The 20,032-nt window shown below is 30.1% G+C and overlaps 1 protein-coding gene across 2 annotated transcripts; it reads left to right on the forward strand.

The window, feature by feature from the left end:
- The first annotated feature begins 14,390 nt into the window (after window positions 1–14,390).
- On the forward strand, window positions 14,391–18,786 carry LOC120091576 (GDSL esterase/lipase At5g14450-like). Of its 2 annotated transcripts, none has more exons than XM_039049673.1 (5): window positions 14,391–14,803; window positions 16,127–16,336; window positions 16,441–16,613; window positions 16,910–17,183; window positions 18,441–18,786. In XM_039049673.1, the coding sequence occupies exons 1-5, from the start codon at window positions 14,572–14,574 to the stop codon at window positions 18,680–18,682; spliced, it is 1,131 nt and encodes a 376-aa protein (XP_038905601.1). In that variant the 5' UTR covers window positions 14,391–14,571; the 3' UTR covers window positions 18,683–18,786. The 2 variants fall into 2 exon arrangements, with proteins under 2 accessions (XP_038905601.1, XP_038905602.1); XM_039049674.1 differs by having other exon boundaries at window positions 16,444–16,613.
- Window positions 18,787–20,032: the final 1,246 nt, after the last annotated feature.

Consider the following 20,032-nt stretch of genomic DNA (forward strand, 5'->3'; position numbering starts at 1 on the left):
CCAAATTCCCTCCATTCAAGCTTATTTTGAGTCCCAACACTCAATTTAAGGCTCCAAAAGAATAGTAGGGAAGACCTTGAGGTATGACTTGAAATCCTCTAATTAATTGTATGAGCATGCATGTAGCGGAAACAACAAGGATCAATAGCATTCTAATTCACTAAACAATTTAATTAATTCTAATTAATTTAATATCAAGTATTAAATTAATTTTACACAAATTCCACTTTCATAAATCCTTATTCATGAACTTAATATTTATCATATTTAAATATTAATTAATTCTTCAATTCTGCTTAATATTTCAAAATTAAATGCGTAATTATATCTCATATAATTACCAATTCCTTTAATTCTAATTTGAATGTTTCAAATTAACTTATCACGCTACTCTAAAGCTAATCCATTTACGAGCTATAAATCTCATATATTTACTCAGGTATTCATTTTGCCCTTGAGCGTTGCAAATGATTTGATCCTAACCATTCAAGTAGAGACATGCGAGCGAGGACATCCTATACAAAGAGTTTGTATAAGACTGAACCACGAGATGATTAGTCTCTTTATATAACGTCGTTGATAATTGAGACTTACATCTCACTAAAACAACCATAGGTGACATGACCTTAATCTTGAATGTTTTGGGAACTCCTGCCTACAAGGGTGGACCTTTAATTAGTATGGGTGAGAGTGGCCAGATTTCCAACTCAACTAGCCTACCTTTTTGGAAATTTGTCTGATTAGGGAGTTGGGAACTCAGTTACACAATACGAAATTCACTCCTTCCCTGAAGCAGGGGTAAGTAGATAGATTACTCCCTTAAGGGCTGATTCGGGGTCTTGAACATAGTGGCCACATCCTCTCTTTGGAAGAAAGGACCCAGTCATAGTAGGACTATGACTTATTGTTCATTAGATAAATCAGTGGTACTTAAGGAGTTAGATGTAATTACAGAGGCAAAACGGTGAATTGGCCCATTTATACTTACGAGTGATTTGTGAAGGGTTATCGCACTGTTGATTGGTTAATATGGACATAGAAATATATCTGTAGTGAGAAGACTGCAGTTGTCGATCTTTAGTGGAGTGTCCGACAATTAACGGATGGTAGATCCCATGACTAAAGAGTTTAGTCGGTTATTCACGTACCGTTGGAGCTTCAAGCTACAGGTCCATAAGATCCCCTTGGTAGCTCAATAGGTTCAAGTTGAGAATCAGATTTTCGTATTGATTTGAAGTGTTCAAATTAACAAGAGGAAACTCAATTATATATGATATAATTGGGGTAATGTCTGAAATACATTAAATGGAAGAATTGATATAAATATGATTTATATCAATTACCATAAAAAATAAAAATAACTATGGTTTATATGTTTCATGAAATGAAATATTAAAACTATAGGTTATAAATATAATATGATAAGTTGGTTATCATATTTATTTATAATAAATTAATTATGTGATCATTAATTCTTTTTCTCTAAAAACCAATTGAGTGGGAGGTTATTGGAAGTTTTATGTTAACCGTGAGATAAAAGGAAAATTGTTTTCCTAAATTAGAAGTTACTTCATTCGAAATGGAAACAAGCTATCAAGTGAAAGAGTTTCACTAAGCGATAGCATTGAGAGACTGCACAATCAGCTAGGCGATTGCTTAGAGTTGTCTATACGATAGTCATTCATCTGATCGTTGCTACACGATCGAGTGGCTAAGTCTATATGATAGGCTGCCGTTTACTAAACAACCAAGCACATCGTCTATGCGATAGACTGTATTCTTATCTCCCACTTGCTTGATTGTCTACTTAATTGTAGACCTCCAATCACTTCCTCAATTCAAGATCAGGCAGAGTCCACAACTTCAGGATTCTCACACCGAGAATACTAAGGTAACCATTGTGGTGGTGTCTTTACTCAGTTCTTGAATCGAGTTTGACTCGATTGGGTTCAAGGAGTTGTTGGTTGTTTGTATGGTGATTGTTGCGTTCGAGTTTTGCTGTCTGTGGATGCATTGTAGACCGTTTGAGGAATTCTTGAAGAATGGTTCTTCAAAGGTATGCATCCTCTATCCCTTGTATAGTTGTTTAGCATATTATAATTTCTATTGTTGCATGACTTGTTAGTTTTCGTTTTAGACTGTAATTGCTTGTGTTCAATCTAAATGGAATTTGGAACCGCTGCTCATGGAAATCCTCGTGTTTGATTTCCTTCATAATAAACATATATGATATGATTATTTCTAACTCTCATGTCCTTAAGAGTTCACAATCGAAATTCATGTGGCACTTCTGTTACCCTGGGAGTGACCTCCATTCAAAAAGTGTTTACATGAATCAAGATTTTGGTGAATGGGGGAAGTTGTTCACTTTAAAAATCAAATATGTTGTTTTGATTTTAAAATTTTCACGTTCTCAAGATGTTCACACTGAAAGGTTCATGCGGCACTTCATGTCACCCTGAGAGTGACCTTCATTCGGAAAGTGTTTGTGTGAATTGATCATGGTGAATGAGGGGAAGTTGTTCAATTGAAAATCAAATATACGATATATTGATTTCAATTTTCACGTCCTATATAATTCCCACTATGAGATCCATGCAGCACTTTGTGTCACCCTGGGAGTGACCTTCATTCGAAAAGTGTTTTTCATAGATCAAGACCAAAGTGAATAAGAGAAGTAGTTCATAGTAAATGGGTGAAGGATATGTGTCAATATATCCTACGGTCTCTTCTGTTGGTTTGAACCATGAGATTTCTATGTTGCATTTGCTTATTGTCATTAAGTCGGCCTCGCTAGTCATTTAATGACGGTTATCCCCTCGAAAGGGTTTTAACATAAGATTCGGAACAAATCAGACTCTAGAAATGGATAGGATTTCTAAAGTCGGTTTCAACTTTGACTTTTTAACTTATGGAGCATCATTGGGATCGGACTTCTAAGGTCTGAAAACAGAGGGTTACACTTATAGAATTACTAAAGAGTTAGTAATTTTTGACAAAAAACGGTAGCTAAATGACTATCGAAGTATGAGTTATTCTGGAGATAGTGTTTAGTCAAGAATATCTTGTTGTAGTATCGTTGCAAAAATAATCTTGGGTATATTATTACTTTGCTAAAACTTGATTGGGTTTAAAAGCAATTCACTTATAAAATTTATTTATATTTTTCAAAATGACAAGTTCACTAGTACAATTGTTGGCATCTGATAAACTGATTGGGGATAATTATGCAACTTGGAAATCAAATTTGAATACTATACTGGTGATAGATGATTTACAGTTTGTCTTAACAGAGGATTGTCCTCCCATTCCAAGCTCTAACGCAAACCGAACTGTTCGGGATGCATACGATAGATGGATCAGAGCGAATGATAAAGCCCGTGCCTATATCCTCGCCAGCATATCTGATGTTTCGACGAAGAAACATGGGGATATAGGTAATGCCAAAGATATTATGGAATCTCTACGAGGGATGTTCGGGCAACTGTCCTTCTCCTTAAGGCATGATGATATTAAGTATGTTTACAACTGCCGTATGAAAGAAGGGGCTCTATTAGAGAACATGTCCTAGACATGATGGTCCATTTCAGCGTGGCGGAAGTAAATGGGGCTGTCGTTGATGAGAGAAGTCAGGTCAGTTTTATTCTAGAATCTCTTCCAAAGAGTTTTCTACAGTTTTGCACGAACGCACTTATGAATAAAATTGAATACAGTTTGACTACTTTTCTGAATGAGCTACAGGCTTACCAGACAATGATGAGAGCTTAAGGTCTGGAACCAGAAGTACATGTTACTACCGCTGAGAAAAGAGGAACGTCCTCCAAAAAGCCTGATGTTGCTTCCTCTTCACAGAATAAGAGTATTCCTGTTAAGAAGAACAAAGGGAAAAAGAAGAAGAAAACCGTTGGTAGAAAAGTCAAGGCTAATGTTGCAGACAAAGGAAAGTGTTTCCACTGCAACGAGGAAGGCACTGGAAGAGGAACTGCCCTTAGTACCTTGCTGAGAAGAGAGCAGAGAAAGCAAAACAGACAAACTAGTTCCTGAAGATTGCTTGCTGTCCTTAACATGACCAGTGGGAGATGTTGCTGGCTGAAGATAATCTTATCAGCTTTTGTTATTGTAATAAAAGTTAGTTTATCTTGTATGTAAAAGAACAAATTGTATATATTTGTTGTAAATGGAATGTTCATTTGCGAAAATTATATTTGTTCTATCGTATAGCAACTTCTGTTAAGAATCAACCTAGTTAAAAGCCATTTTTGCAAATATTCTGGTATTTAAAACGACTAGAATCAATCAAGGCAAGTAGATATTCAACCTAAGTGATAAGTTTTGAACGCTTGAAAAGTTCAGAGTGTACAAAACTTGTTAGGTAAAATAAAACTAAAATACTTTGATTGGATCAAAGTATAGAAAGTTTAAGATTTCTAGGTCTATTTGATAGAACATGAAATCCAGTGAAAAACTTTATAATTGCGTTAGATTGTTTTCTTAATATCATTCCAATTATTGGAATATTGTTCAAGATCACCTTGTATTATTTAATTCCATAAAAAGCTTGAATATATCAATAAAAGGTTATTAAATTAACATTGTAAACTAGTGTTGTTTAAACAAGTCAGATGCATCTTACTCAAAGTGTTAAGAGTACCTCAATATAGTGGGAGGAAAGTATGACTTCCTAGCCATTATTGAGAAATAAATGTTGTGAGAATAAGATGCATTCCCCATATAGTTTAATAAGAAGTCTATTGTACACTAACATGTTTACAATGATTCTCTCGGCTAAATTATTTGAGAATCACCTAGTAAGACTAGGAATACCAGGTTAATAACCTAGGGCAAGTGGGAGAAAAACAGGGTATAGGATATCGAATGGTAAACCATGGGTATGGGATGCCCTAGTTTATTGTATTTCTCTGTAAATCTCAGAAACTCAGTTTTATATATTCGAATATATAAGTTACCATTGGAGTTTTAGTCCAAATGAAAGTTTGTTGGGTTTTATGTCCTAAAACTCGTGGTTTGTAAACAATAAAACTTATTCTGAAAATTTAATAAGTTGTTATCGAATATATGTATTGCTTATTTCGTTTTAGAAATAAATCCAATAAACTAAAAAATCCATGACTATTACATGAGTACTTGAACTTTATGTGGGACATAAAAGTGGATCAGGTTCAAGTAAATAGTCAAAATGATCTATAGTATATGAATGAGGTTAGATGCCTTATTCTGACAATACTATTGGATGCAGCCCACTCTATAGTTGTTACAAAGAGTTGTAAAGTGCTACAGACGATGTGATCCTAATTCGTACATGTTATGACATGAGGAGTGGGGGCGTCTTGTGCAATGGATTTTGTACAAGATCAGACCACGAAATCAGTCACTCTTACTTTATAACGTTGTTTACTGTTTAAGACTAACTATTTCAAAGCGATGAACTAAGTAACTTGACCTTAATCCTGAGCTAACTATGAACTCCTGTTTATTGGGGATTATCTTTAGATTTTCATAGGTGAGGGTTGGCTCAACTACGCTGGCTCAATAAACCTCAATTTCAGGGGTAAGACTGGGTAGATAGCTGGGGACATAGGGTGCAAGATGGAATTCACTCCTACCTGCTTTTAGGGATAGTAGAGAGGTTGTTCCCTTAAATGCTGATTTCAGGTCTTGAACAAGGGGCCCCGCCTTCTCATTGGCTTGAGAGGGACTCGGTTTGTTGATTGGATCACAAACCAATTGTTCATTAGAGGATCAGTGAAACTTAAGGAATAAGAGCTCGGGGATAAAACAGACATTTGACCCAGCCGTTATTACGAACAACCTGTGAAGGGTTAACTCACTAATCATGATTATATCGAGTGGACATAATATATCTAGAGTGAGGGGAGTGCAACTATGGACTTTAGTGGAGTGAGCCATTAGTTAACGAATGAGGATTAAATTTGGTGTAAAGAGTTTAGCCAATTAATCTCGGATCGTTGGAGCCCATGATCTGTAGGTCCACGAGGTCCCCCTACTAGCTCATAAATGGATTAGCCTTTAGAGTAACGTGATAAGTTAATTTGAAACATTCAAATTAGAATTAAGGGATTTAGTAATTATATGTGTTATAATTACGCATTTAATTTTGGAATTAAACGAAATTGGAGAATCAATTAATATTTAAATATAATTTAAATATTAAATTCATGAATAGGGATTCATGAAGGTGGAATTTGTGTGAAATTAATTTAATATAAGATATTGAATTAATTAGAATTAATTAGATTGTTTAATTAATTATTTATTATTAATTTTATTAGGAAATTAATTTATGAAATTAATTTTGTAAAATTAATAAAGTTTTTTTTTCAAATTTTGAAAAAAAATGATTTTGAAAATCATTTTGAAATTGGAAAAAGATTGGAAAACACAAAATGGAAAATTAGAATTTTTCATTAACACCTTCAAGTAGCTCACTCAAAATCTACTTGATTTTGATTCAATCTTCCAAGCATGAGCTGCACCTCATGCAACCTTCTTCTATGCATGATTGTCTTGCAATAAATAGAGAAGATGGAAGTAGAAATCGAGCATGCAAAAGTTGATGAACTTGCTGAAGTTTTGTTGAAAACTTGTAAGGTTGAAGAAGTGTTCTTCAAGTTGTATTAGTGAGCTTCTACTCCAAATTCCCTTCATTCAAGCTTATTTTGAGTCCCACAACTCAATCTAAGGCTCCAAGAGAATAGTAGGGAAGACCTTGAGATAGTTCACAAGAAGATTTGGAGAAGATTTGCAGCTGAATTTGAGATTCAAAAGGTTCTACAAAGGTATGACTTGAAACCCTCTTATTATTGTATGAACATGCTTTATTTATAGCCAAAATTAATGAATTAGAATGCTTATTGATCCTTGTTGCTTCTGCTATATGCTGATATACTTCTACATCTGGGTCTCTTGATATTCAAGGAGATGAAGGTATCAGGGGCAAATATTATGAATATTATTGTGGGGCATATCTATGTGCACGTATGACTATTATCAACGCTGACTGTATTAAGACTACTCTACATCAGCTAAGGTTATCGACTTTCAGTGTATGAGCAAAAGAGGCTTTACCTCAACTAAGGCAAATGAGTACAAGCAAAGTATGAATGTTTTACGAGATCATACAAAGTTATGTTTTAATTTCAGATTTTTTGATATGTGCATGATATGCAATTAGAGTATAAAGTTTACCCGAGCTAAGTCTGTTTTTAACCTTGAAAGTATGAACGTATTTCTGTTTATTAATCATTGGGCATTTTAGCTCACTCTTTCAAAAATGTTTTACTTTCAGGTAGTGGTCGATTTCTAGGAGCCTAACTTACAACTGCGACTCTGCTGTAAAGTAATAGGATTTTGAAAGACCTAACGTCTGCCTAGTTCTTAGTCTTGTCCTGTTAAGCTTGGGAACTCATAATCACGTAGTTGGAAAATGGTAGATCCCTAAGTTGAACATATTGGTATGTTTAATGATGTAATAATTATTTGGCTGTAGGTATGTATATAAGCAAAGCTGTGTTGTTCTGATGTTGGTTGAATTCTGAATGCCTTTATGGCTATAATTTGAATGTTGGATATAATGTGATGTTAAAATATAAACTGTCTATCAGGTTAAATGGGTGTGAGGAAACAAGTTATAGGTACTAGTTGGACAATAGATATCATAAGAGGGTTGACATCAACTGCTCTTACATTTCTTCTCAGATTAAAAAGGTAGTCTGGGAGGGCATGTGACAAAAAGTCTATCAATGGATATCAATGATAGAAATTGATAGAAGACTATCACCAATAGATGATGATAAAAATCTATCGGTTTCTATCAGTTTTTTTTTTCTATTTCTCTAAATGGTTTAACATTTTTTCTAATCTCTAAATGGTTTGACATTTTTTCTATCTGTGAAAATTTTCTTTTAAAAAACTAAAAAAGTAGTTTTAAAAACTTGTTATTGTTTTTGTAATTTGACTAAGAATTCAACTCTTTTATTTAGTAAAGACGAGAATTTTGTGAGAGTTTGAGAGGAAAAACACAATTTAAAAAATAAAAATAAAACCAAATGGTACCTAGATGGTTATCAAACAAGTTCCATTCGAAAATTGTTTGGTTTATCATTTTTTTTTTAATTTTAAAATCAAGCTTATAAATACTACTTAAATCCCTAATTTCCTATTTAGAACCTCATGATTACGAGGGATTTCAATTTATAACAAATTCCAAATGAATTTTGTTGTTTATTATTGCAAAAAAGAGAATGATTTTAAAACCTGAAGTGATTTTAAATCCTATTTTTACTTATTAAAAAAATCATTACTAGAATGATTAGATTTTGCAAGATTTCATAGGATTTAAAAGTAAATTATTTATTTAACCTTGTTATATTCTAATTTTCAATCAACACATCATACTTAAAAATTTATATTAGTAGATTCTTAACTTTATTTTCTTTTTTAGTTACCATCCAAACATAAAATTTAAGATACATTCATTTCAAATCTTTCTCATTCTAAGCAAAGTAATTAATTTAAATTTATTTTTCGGATTTCAAATCACAAGATTTAAAATCATTTCTTAAACTCTCTTGAATCCAAATGCAAAGTTACGTTTAATTTTGTCGACACATTCAAAAACCAACCCAAAATTTTTTAAACTAAAATAAATTATTTTAATTTTTTTCCCCCAAATTTTTACTAAAAACTCAAGAGTTTCATTTAAAAAAATGGTTTAAATCTCATTTTGGTCTTTGAACTATAGATTTTTTTTTTTCTATTTTGATCCTTAAACTTTCAAAAAGTCTATTTTAGTCCCTAAACTTTTTAGATTTATCTATTTAGTCCTACCGTTAATAATCTGTAAAAAAAAACTTACATATGTAGCCACTCTATCTCAGCATTTTCCCTTTCACCTTCGGCCAACAACTTCTTCTCTTTTTCCCATCAGTTGTTTCATATGAAGAAGAAGCAAAAATAAAAATAAAAAACCATTTCTAACCTCTTTCTTTTGTGGTTCAATCACCCCTTCCCCTTCCTCTCCCATTTTTTTTCGTTCTTTTCTCTTTCTCTTCCAATAAGTTTCTTCCTTTGTTTCGTCCTCCCCAACCTGCTGGTTCAAGCTTCGATTTCACCCTTATCTGAGTCTGGTCATGAGAGCTTTTTTCTCCTCCATTAATAGGGTGAAGTGTGTCAAGCTACTAGGAAGAGATGGTGGTTGTGATTCAAATTTAAAAACTCAACTTCTTAGTTCATGTAAGGAAAAACGATCAAACCGAAGCAATCAATTCTTTTCTCATCCTCACAAACTTTTCGGGTTTGATTCAATATTAATCTCTAATTTCTTAAATTGCAGTTAGAAAAAGTAAAATACACAATGTTTTTTTTTTTTTCAAATTGCATTTCTGTCGAGGGTAAAGATCGAGGTGCAGGTTCTCAATTTCAGAGCAAAGCAGCAAAAAATGTAGTGGAATCTCATGGCAGCAATGAGAGCAAGGAGCGGTAGTGAAACACTCCGATGTTACTAAATTGCCCATATAAAGTCTACATGCTTATTTGGCAGCACATCCTCTCTAAATGATGTTGAGATAGGAGTGATCACATTATCGATCTGTTAAGTTTTCAACATATTATTGACAGTGGAGACTAAAATGAACCTGTTTTAAAAGTTTAAGATTAAAATAGTTTTTTTAAAAAAATTAAGAGACCAAAATAAAACAAAATTCATAGTTCATGTACCAAAATGAGATTTAAAAAAAAAAAGAAAAGAAAAATTATACTAAAGCATTAATGAGAAATAAACATAAATTTTAGTGTTCTGCTGCTCGGGATGTTATGAAAGAAAAATATTATGAACACATTAAGGGGTGTTTGGTACACCACGAAAGCTTTAATGACAACCCTAGTTTTTGTAAACATGTAAATAAATCCTTAATAACAACCCTATTTAGTCTTGATGTTTCGATTTAATTCATTCTAAACGTTTGAAGGTATGTTGTAGTATGTTTGATTTTAATTTTATTTGCGTTGGTACCAAAAATAAAGCAGCGGATTCAGTAGCCCGAGCCCTTTAGCTTTATTCTAATCTAACTATAGGTTGTTATCTTACTTACAGGGTTTAAACTAATTACACAATTCATCCACTAATTAGTTTGTTATTTAATTAGTTTTAAGTTCAGAGTCTACTTTTTATAGTCCAAATTTTATTTAATTATTGGAGAATAATCTGTGATGTATCGAGTATTATATATTGTTATGCATTTTTTTACATGTATATAAATCTTTTTGTGGATATTATTATTTCGTTTGTAAGTGACAAATTAAACTAAACCATAAAAACTAATCATAAAAATGTTTGAACAAACAAATATTTGCAAAAAATGAGCTTGCACACAAAAAAAAACATCATTTTGTTTTATTATTGTAAAATATAAGAAATCACATATTTGCACAAAGAAAAGAAAAAAAAAATCATTAACCATACAAATTGAAATTCGAAATTCACAAATGGGCAAAAAAACCAAGATAAGAAATTATTTTGTTTTTTTAAATTAACATTTATGTTGAGTTAAAATTAATTGAGGTTTAAAAATAGATGGTTAAGGATTAGAAAAAATGTTTATTTTATTGGAATATGACATATCTTTAGAGATGTGGATAAATTGTTATGCAATTGAGTGTTTAAGTTGTGTGGTGAACATATGTTATATTTTTCAAAAAGAAAAAACAAAAAAGTTTTCAATTTTTAAGTTTCCTTAGTTTTTATGATCGAGGGCTAAGTTGTTGTGAAAATCTTTTATTTGTTTAGAATATGTTTGGTGTTTAGGAATGGAAAAAGATATATGTTATGTAATTGAGTATTCAAAAATTAAATTTGAAATTTGAAATTTTCAGGAAGTATATATGTAGATGGAAATTAAAAAATAGAAAAAAATTAAGGTAAAATTAATTTCATTTAGAAAAACTACATCAGTACCCCAACTCAACCCTACATCCCAAACATAGACAATTTAACCTCACAAATAATCTAACTTTTCAAATAAGAATTGCTAACTCGATTCAACTCAACTGCCCCTAAACTATAATAGTAATTATAAATTAAATATTAAAATAACAATCATATTTAACTTTTATTTTTTATCAAACATACAATTCCAGAGTTTGTATTTATATATAATAAAGTAAAAATAACACGGCTTCTTTTTGTTCTCATTGTGTTTGGCAATGTGGAAAAGAAATTAAAACAAGCACCTTTAATAACTTTTTTTTTTTTTATGGTTTGCATCATTTTTAAGTAAAATAATTTAATTTTTAACCAAATTTTAAAAACTACCTTTTTCTTAGTTTTAAAAATTTGGCTAGAATTTTTTTAGAAAATATTGGTAAAAAGTAAATAACAAGAAAAAAAAAAGAAAGAAAAAGCGAAACGAGTGTTTATAAATTTAATTTTAAAAAACAAAAATTCAAACAATTATGAAACAATGACCTAAAATAATAATAATTTTAAATTTTGTGTGCTAAAATGATTTTAGAAAGATTAATGTTAGGTTTGTGAATTTTGAGGGAGAACGAGGACCTTGTTATTTTTACTTGATAATATAAAAAATTATTACCATGGAAGTAATGTTAAATGGATATAAATTAAAACATCTATTTATGGCAACGTTCATTAAGTTGTCAATGTAGTACAATCAACGTAGTGGATTTGAATTGTATACGATCTCTTAGTCCTTAACACATACGATATGCCAGTTGTCAAGACATCTTAATCATTTTTAAACCAACTTAGATATATAACTTCGTTGTTAAGATATCCCTACCTCCTTTAAAAGGACGTGAGCCCAAGTCTCATCTTCTACTTGTAGTGTAATAATATGAAGGAAGAAAAATCATTACGTACTTAAATAGTGACCTCTCGCTAAAGCAAACATAACTCAATAGGCATACGGGAATGTTACTGATCACGAGGTCTGTGATCCAAATCCCCCAACCTTCACTGTACTAAAAAATAGTGACCTCTCAAGTCATCCACCATCAACCATAAACGGAATTACATCATCCATAAACAGAAGTGGTCAATTATTGGACATCTACTAGAAGAATAGTTTTTTAAACTTCATTCTTTTGTTCAAACTTAGCAAGACGTCAATCGCTAAAGTGAGCATAGTTCAAGTAACATGAAGATATATTAATGATCAAAAGGTTCTCGTGGTTAAAGTCTCCTTCCTCCATTGTACTTTTTTTAAAAATAATACTAATAGAGAGACATCAATCCTAGTATGAATTCATGCCTTGTCTAGTTCTCTCATGCTGGTCCAAACTTTTATGTCCCTCAAGTGCTTTTTAGACAAGCACTTGTCTTAGTTGCAAAGAGTGCACTAGTTTTAACACTTTTTCAAGACCTAACTATCCACTGAAAAGCATGGGATACACTCATTTACTCTTGTTTGAAAATGAGCACTTGCTTTGTCTCTCCTTTAACATGCTCTTCAATGTGGCATATATATATAGGAGCACATATACTTATTATATAAAGGTCACATTTATAATCATAAAAGGAAGTTTCTGTGGTGGATGAAAGGATATTCTTTTTCAAATATGGCTAAGTGAGAATATAAAATACTGACAAAGATTTATACAACTTATTTAAGTTGACTTTTATGAGTTTGTGTAATTTTCATAATGTTTTCTATAATTATATTAGTCACTACCAACATTATTTCTTAGTGTTATTTGCAAATTCAATATTTTTTACTCCATGGTATAATAATATCATTTAACAAAACCGATTAAAATACCATTTTTGTAAGTTTCGAATACCATTATTATCTCTTTTTAAAGTTTAGTTCATGGACTTTCAAATGTCTAAATTTAATTCATATACTTTTAACAAATCATAAAGGTAGATCCATGTTAGTTTAAAGTTAATTTTCTTTTAGTCAAACTTATTAAGGTCATGATAATAATTTTCATTAAAAAGAACATGGTGTAAATATGTGTTTCTAAAATTTATTAAGAAGGTTAATAGAAGCTAATTTTCTTTAGAAAAAATTAATAAACAACCAACAATATTTAATATATTCAGGGATTGTTTGGAGACACTTAATTGGTTATTGTAGTTATAACTATTAAAAAAGTACACTAACTATAAATTATAATCTAATAATTTTCAAAGTAAAGAGGTTAAAATGATATTCTAAACTAAAAATGAATTACAAAAATAAAATATTGATTTAATTAAGGGAGATATTAAAAAATAATAAGAATAAAAGAAATTATTTACATAAAGTAGTAAAATTTTAATTTTTTTTTATAGAGATAGATAGAAATCTATCACTATCTATAGGTATTTTATCTTTTACTATTTCCATAAATAATTTCACATTTTTTCTATGGTAAAAATTTCTTTTTAATAATTTAACATCTCAATATTCAAATATACGAACATTAACTTGTCGCATTAAGCGTGGTAATTTTACCTTACTTTCCAACACGAGCTCTCAAGTTGTTGGGGGCAGGCTATCTGTCAAAATAGAAAACAAAAGTTGTTGGTCATAAATAAAGTCTACTAATGAGTTATTTAAAAAATTAAATTTTTTTCACAGAGAAAAAAAAACGATCCACTTGATCAATATATATATATTTTACAAAGATATTGTAATTATAAAGAGTGTGGGATAGAAGAATCGAACCTCTAATCTTAAAGTCGATAGTACAAATACTATGTTGAGTTACGTTCATATTGATCACTTGGTCAATATATTAGTCATTAGTATCAATTCTTAATTAATATGCAATATTTATGCACACTTTCTTTTTTCTTTTTTTTCAAAAGTTCCGTAAACAAATTTGAACCTCATACTCATAATTTAGATTTAAAATCATGCTAAAGATTTTTTCGTGTCGCAAAGTATAGATTAAATTATATAAAATATCTTTAAATTTTGATCTAATTAGTCAAGTTTTAAAATTAAGGCATGAACTTGAAATTTACACAAATCTATCAATGATAGATATTGATAGAAATGGATAGATACTGATAGAAACTTATTATTGATAAATTCTAAAATTTTACTATATTTTATAAATATTTTCTATATTTGAAAACTATACTTAAAATAATTAGGCTGTATTTAAATTATAAAAAGATATTAAAAACTAATATTTGGTTATTCGATGAAACGTTATAAATCTCTAAATCCATACCCGTGAAACTTTGACCAAAACGGTGAAAAAATCTTGGACTCTCAACTTACAATAATCATATCGCACTTTACAAATTTCAACGCAAGAATCATGGAGACATTACTTAATTGCATTTTCTTATTAAAACAATGTTTATTAAATTTAAATAACATTGAAGCATTAAAAAAATGCACCAAATAAACAATTCAATTAAACCAGAAAAGAAAAAGGGATCTTACCTCCACTTTCAAATTTTTTTTTCTGTAATAAATTTCGGGTAATGCTCGAACCGAGGCATTAGCCATTTGTGAGAAGAAGAAAATAAGAACAGAGCATTTTTTTTTCTTTGTTTGACTTCTTTGATTGAAGATGAAGATGAAGATGAAGATTCAAATGGCTTTAACTGTAGCATCGATTCTGATTTCAATGGCGGATTCGAGAGCTTGCGATTTTCCGGCGATTTACAATTTCGGCGATTCTAATTCCGATACCGGCGGAATCTCCGCCGCATTTTACCCTACCATTTTGCCCTGCGGCGAGACGTTCTTCCACAAAACCGCCGGTCGAGGCTGCGACGGCCGCCTCATTATCGATTTTATCGGTTATATTTCATTTTCAAAATTTTGAGTTTTTTTTATTTTTTGGTTTTTTTTTTTTTTTAATTTAATTACAAATTTAGTTGCAAAACCTTCATATTCCTATTTAGGTCTAAATAGTACTTTTAGTCCCATATTTTTCTGTTTTGGTTTATTTTAGATATTTTTCTGTTTTTTTCATTTTAGTTCTTATATTTTTAAATTGTTCATTTTGGTCATCATACTTTCAACTTTGATTCATCTTTTTATACTTTAAATATGCTCATTTTAATCCTTATAATTTTAACTTTGGTTCATTTTGTTTTTATACTTTAAAAATATACATTTTAACCATTGTACATTTTATTTTCGTTCATTTTAATTTTTATGTTTTTAAAAGTTGTCATTGTAATCTCTCTTCATTTTCATTTTTAAAGATAAAAATGATAAATTTTTTTGTCTAAAATGAATCAAAGTTGAAAGTAGGATCAAAATAAATATTTTTAGAGGGTCCAAAATGAAAAAAAGTAAAAATATAAAAACCAAAATAGTACTTAAATCTTATATTTATTTAATTTTTTTAATATTTAAAAGTGTCTATTGAGTCTGAAATTTTACTTTAATTTTTCAATTTTAAACTTTTTCTAAACTTTTAATTGAAAATTTAAACTCTGGGTAGGAATTATACTTAATTCTTTTCCTTATTTATATATATATATATATATATATATATATATATATATATATATTTAATGACATGTAAGATGAAAATTGTCCAACATAACAAGTTATATGTTCCTTAAGTTTAATCTATATTAATTTTTGGATTTGATTTTTGTAATATTTTATTTTTATAAAGAAAGAAAATCGATCTCTTAACTTGTATTTACTATATTAGACTATAAAAAAGTTATTATATTTCAATTTCTAAACTTTGAAATGTTTATTTGAAGCAAAAATATAGAAATTAATCTTTTAAATGAAGAAATCAATTTGATTTTAATTTTTATCTCGTTGGTATTGGTGACAAAACAAAATATTGGCCATATCAAGATTCTTTTAAAAAGTTTATCACTTAACATCTATTTCGTAGTTTCAAATTTTCACCCTTTTAAATTTCTAAGATGAAAGATCTTGTATTAATTTATTTTCACCTTTAAATTCTTTAAAATAGTGTTTATTTTAAAATGTGAGAGATTCAATTATAAAGGACTAAAATAAAATAACATAAGAGTTGAAGGAGAAAAACAATATATAAATCACTTTGATTCTCTACTAAATAAATAAAAGTGTGAGGATTCCAACATCTGATTGGCAAAAATTAATTTAATTTGAATTTGAATTTGCAGCGAAGCATCTAGAGTTGCCCTATTTAAGTGCATATCTCAATTCAATTGGAACAAATTTTCGACACGGCGCAAACTTTGCAACTGGTGGTTCCACAATTCGACGTCAGAACGAATCAGTGTTTGAGAATGGAGTTAGTCCATTTTCACTCGATATTCAAATTGTCCAGTTTCGTCAATTCAAAAATCGTACAATCGACCGATATCTCGAAGGTTGAGTTTCAACATTACTGTTGTTTTTTTTTTTTTTAGATATTTTTCCATCCTCCTCTTTATGTTAGTGATTGTTCTTAATAATTACAAAATATGTAATACAGCAGTAGATGACTCCATAAAAAACACTCTTCCAATACCAGAAGAGTTCTCAAAGGCTATTTTCACCATTGATATTGGCCAAAACGATCTCTCCGCTGGATTTCGAAAAATGACAAATGCCCAATTTCTAACGACAATTCCCAATATTATCGATGAATTCTCAAGAGCTATTGAAGTAAGTCGACTTTTGTTGATTGTATTGTGATTTCACTCTTAGATAAATTTAGGCTCATACTTGATTAAAATATAATTTTTATCCTTCCATTAAACTCATTTCATTCTTGTCCTTAAATGTTCCATATGGCTAAACATTAAATTATAACGTCAGTCCCTCAACTTTAATTAACTTCAATTACTATCTAGTCTATCAATTTTAAAAAATTCTCTGAAAGCGTTAAAAACAAAAAACAGCTAATAAGTCATTTATTCAATATTTCTTTGCAAAATTACAAGTTTACTCTCCCTTATTAGGATTTATATAAAGAAGGAGCAAGGGCATTTTGGGTACACAACACAGGGCCCATTGGGTGCATTCCGGTGGCAATTCGTAGCATTCCCAATCCAATCCCCGGAGATTTTGACCAAAACGGCTGCGTCAGGTACCAAAACGACGCCGCTTTGGAGTTCAACAAACAGCTTAAAGAACGAATCATTAAATTAAGAACAATTCTCTCAGATGCCTCTCTTGTATATGTGGATGTGTTTGCAGCTAAGCTCAAACTCATAGCTAATGCAAAGGAAGAAGGTAAATTTATTTGCATATTTAATGTTTATAATATGAAATCGATTATATTTTTTATTTTGTTTGGATGGTAATTTAGAGTCTAAATTATAAGTTTAATCTTTAAATTTTATATGCGTTAAATAAATAAATATATCTCTAAACTTTTAATTTTATATTTAATAGATTCCTAAACTATAAAATTTATTTAAATTTTTCTAAACTTTGAATTTTGTATCTTTATAGATCATTAAACTTTGGATTTGATAGATATGTTTAAAAGCCCATAAACTTACTGTACATAAAATTTAAAGTTTAATAATTTATTTGACACAAAGTTTAATTATTTATAATATATTCATTATACTTTAAAAGAGGGGTTGATTATGCTAAAATTTTATTATACACAAAATTGAAAATTTATAAATCTACGAGATATTTTTTTAAATCTTAGGACCTATTGTACATGTACAAACATGAAAGTTTAATAAATAAATTTTAATTTATTATATCTACCCTTTATCTAAATATTTTTGGAAGATATGCACTGGATTTGGACATATGAAAATTGAACTCAAAATTGAAACCAATTTCAAATTACATGAATAAAATAGGTTTAAATCCTATTTTAGTTCTTGAACTTTAGATTTTATTCTATTTTGGTCCTTAAACTTTTAAAAATATTTATTTTAGTTTGTAAATTTTTAAAAGTATTTATTTTAGTCACTTCTAATAAAATTATGTTAACTATTCAATGAAAATTTGAGGGAACTTGTATTTTTAGATGACTATGCTCTAGATATATTGAGCAAGATGAAGGTGAAGTGAAACATTAACAACAAACACACCAAAATACTAAGATCAAAATTTTGAACTAAAAATGTCTTTTAAATTCTCCCGCTTTGCCACCTTATTCAAAATTGAAACTATAGATTTTTTTTAGTGTATCTAACTTATTTAATAGCCTAATCATCCAAAAATACATATCACCTCATCATTTTATTAAAGAGTTAATAAAATATTAACATAACAGAGACCAAAATAAACATTTTTGTAAAGTTTAATGATTAAAATGAACAATTTTAAAAATTTAGAAACCAAAATAAAACAATATTAAAAATTCATGGACTAAAAGAGACATTTTTCTAAAATTTATGAACTAAAATAAAATAATGTACAAAGTTGAAGGACCAAAATAAGATTTAAATTGATAAAATAATACCAATTTTCAAATATTATTCTTTTTCTCTTACAAATTTATTCTTGGGTGTTAAAATTTAGGATTTATGGAGAAGGGAGAAATATGTTGTGGATACCACGAGGGCAACAATCATGTGTGGTGCGGGAACAGGAAAATCATAAATGGTAGCGAAGTGTACGGTGGATCTTGTGATGATCCTTCCAAATTTATCAGTTGGGATGGGGTCCACTATACAGAAGCTGCAAACCGTTGGATTGCCAATCAGATTGTCAAAGGCTCCTTCTCAGACCCCCAAATTCCCATCACACACGCTTGTCGTTGATTAGGTTCTAACGATCGTGATCTATTCATGCTCCTAACGTCTTATTTACAACATATGAATATTGAACAAAAGTTTGTCTGATAACATATTTAACCATAAATTGCCTTGAGAATGAGTTACTTGTTCAGATATTAATTAATATTGTTATGGAATCAACAAAGAAAGAGGAACAAAAAATGCAAAACAATAAAGAATCGACACATAAATTTATACGGTTCACGAGATAGAGGGATAACAATTTTATTAGGGAGAATAATTCAGATTACTAAACAGATTCAAGGTATTCCAAAGAATACATTTTCATAAATAGTACCTTTGAACTTTTATCCATATTTGAATTACAATGCTATATATATTTTTTAAAAAGTACTTTTAATCACGTCATAAATTCCTAAATTGCATCTTTAGGAACAATTTTAAAGGTCTTTCCTCAAGATCAAGAATTGTATATTAGAGCATCAATTTTATTGGAATGAGAAAATGAATGAAAAATGCAATGGACAATGATTAGGTGTACAACCCTTTTATACTTAATAAAAAAAATCATTAAAAAAAAAAACTATCACATGACGATTTTTCATTGGGTGAAATTTGGACTAGACTACATTAAGTTTTTTCAAAAGCCTTTTTGAAGTCTTGGCCAAGAAGCATGAGCCCACGATCACTCCCCGTGAGATCATGGAGTCCTTGCAGGGGATATTCGGACAACCGTCCACACAACTCAGATATGACGCGTTTAAATTCATCTTCAATGCCCGTATGCAAGAAGGGGCATCTGTTCGAGAACATGTTCTCAACATGATGGTTCACTTTAACGTAGCGGAGATGAATGGATTTGTCATCGATGAGACCAGTCATGTTAGTTTCATCTTGGAAACTTTACTTGAAAGTTTCCTGCAGTTCCATAGTAATATTGTAATGAACAGGGTTGACTATAACCTGACCACCTTACTCAATGAGTTGCATGAAGGGACTCATATTGAAGGAGATCCTTGAGCGGAAGCGGATCGTCCAAATTCCATTAATTATTGAAAACATAATTTACAGTAAACATATAGTAAATATGTATTTAAAGTTAAACTATAGCATGCTTTTAAAAGAAATAAAGGATTCAAGACATATTACCCTTCAAGAACCTTTCTTCACATAACTCCCTCAAACAATCACGAGGCTCGAACACAAACGGCAACTCTTGAAGACCTTCTTCAAGATATTCTCGAACCAAACAAAGAGGAGACACTATCACAATGAACTTTGTATTCTCAAGGTGAGAACCCAGAAATGATGGGCTCTGACTATTTTGGTTAAGATGGATAGTTTGAGTTGGAGGAGAAAGATTGAGATAGCACA

Source organism: Benincasa hispida, chromosome 11 (assembly GCF_009727055.1).
Source record: "Benincasa hispida cultivar B227 chromosome 11, ASM972705v1, whole genome shotgun sequence".
In the NCBI taxonomy this organism is placed as follows: Eukaryota; Viridiplantae; Streptophyta; class Magnoliopsida; order Cucurbitales; family Cucurbitaceae; genus Benincasa; species Benincasa hispida.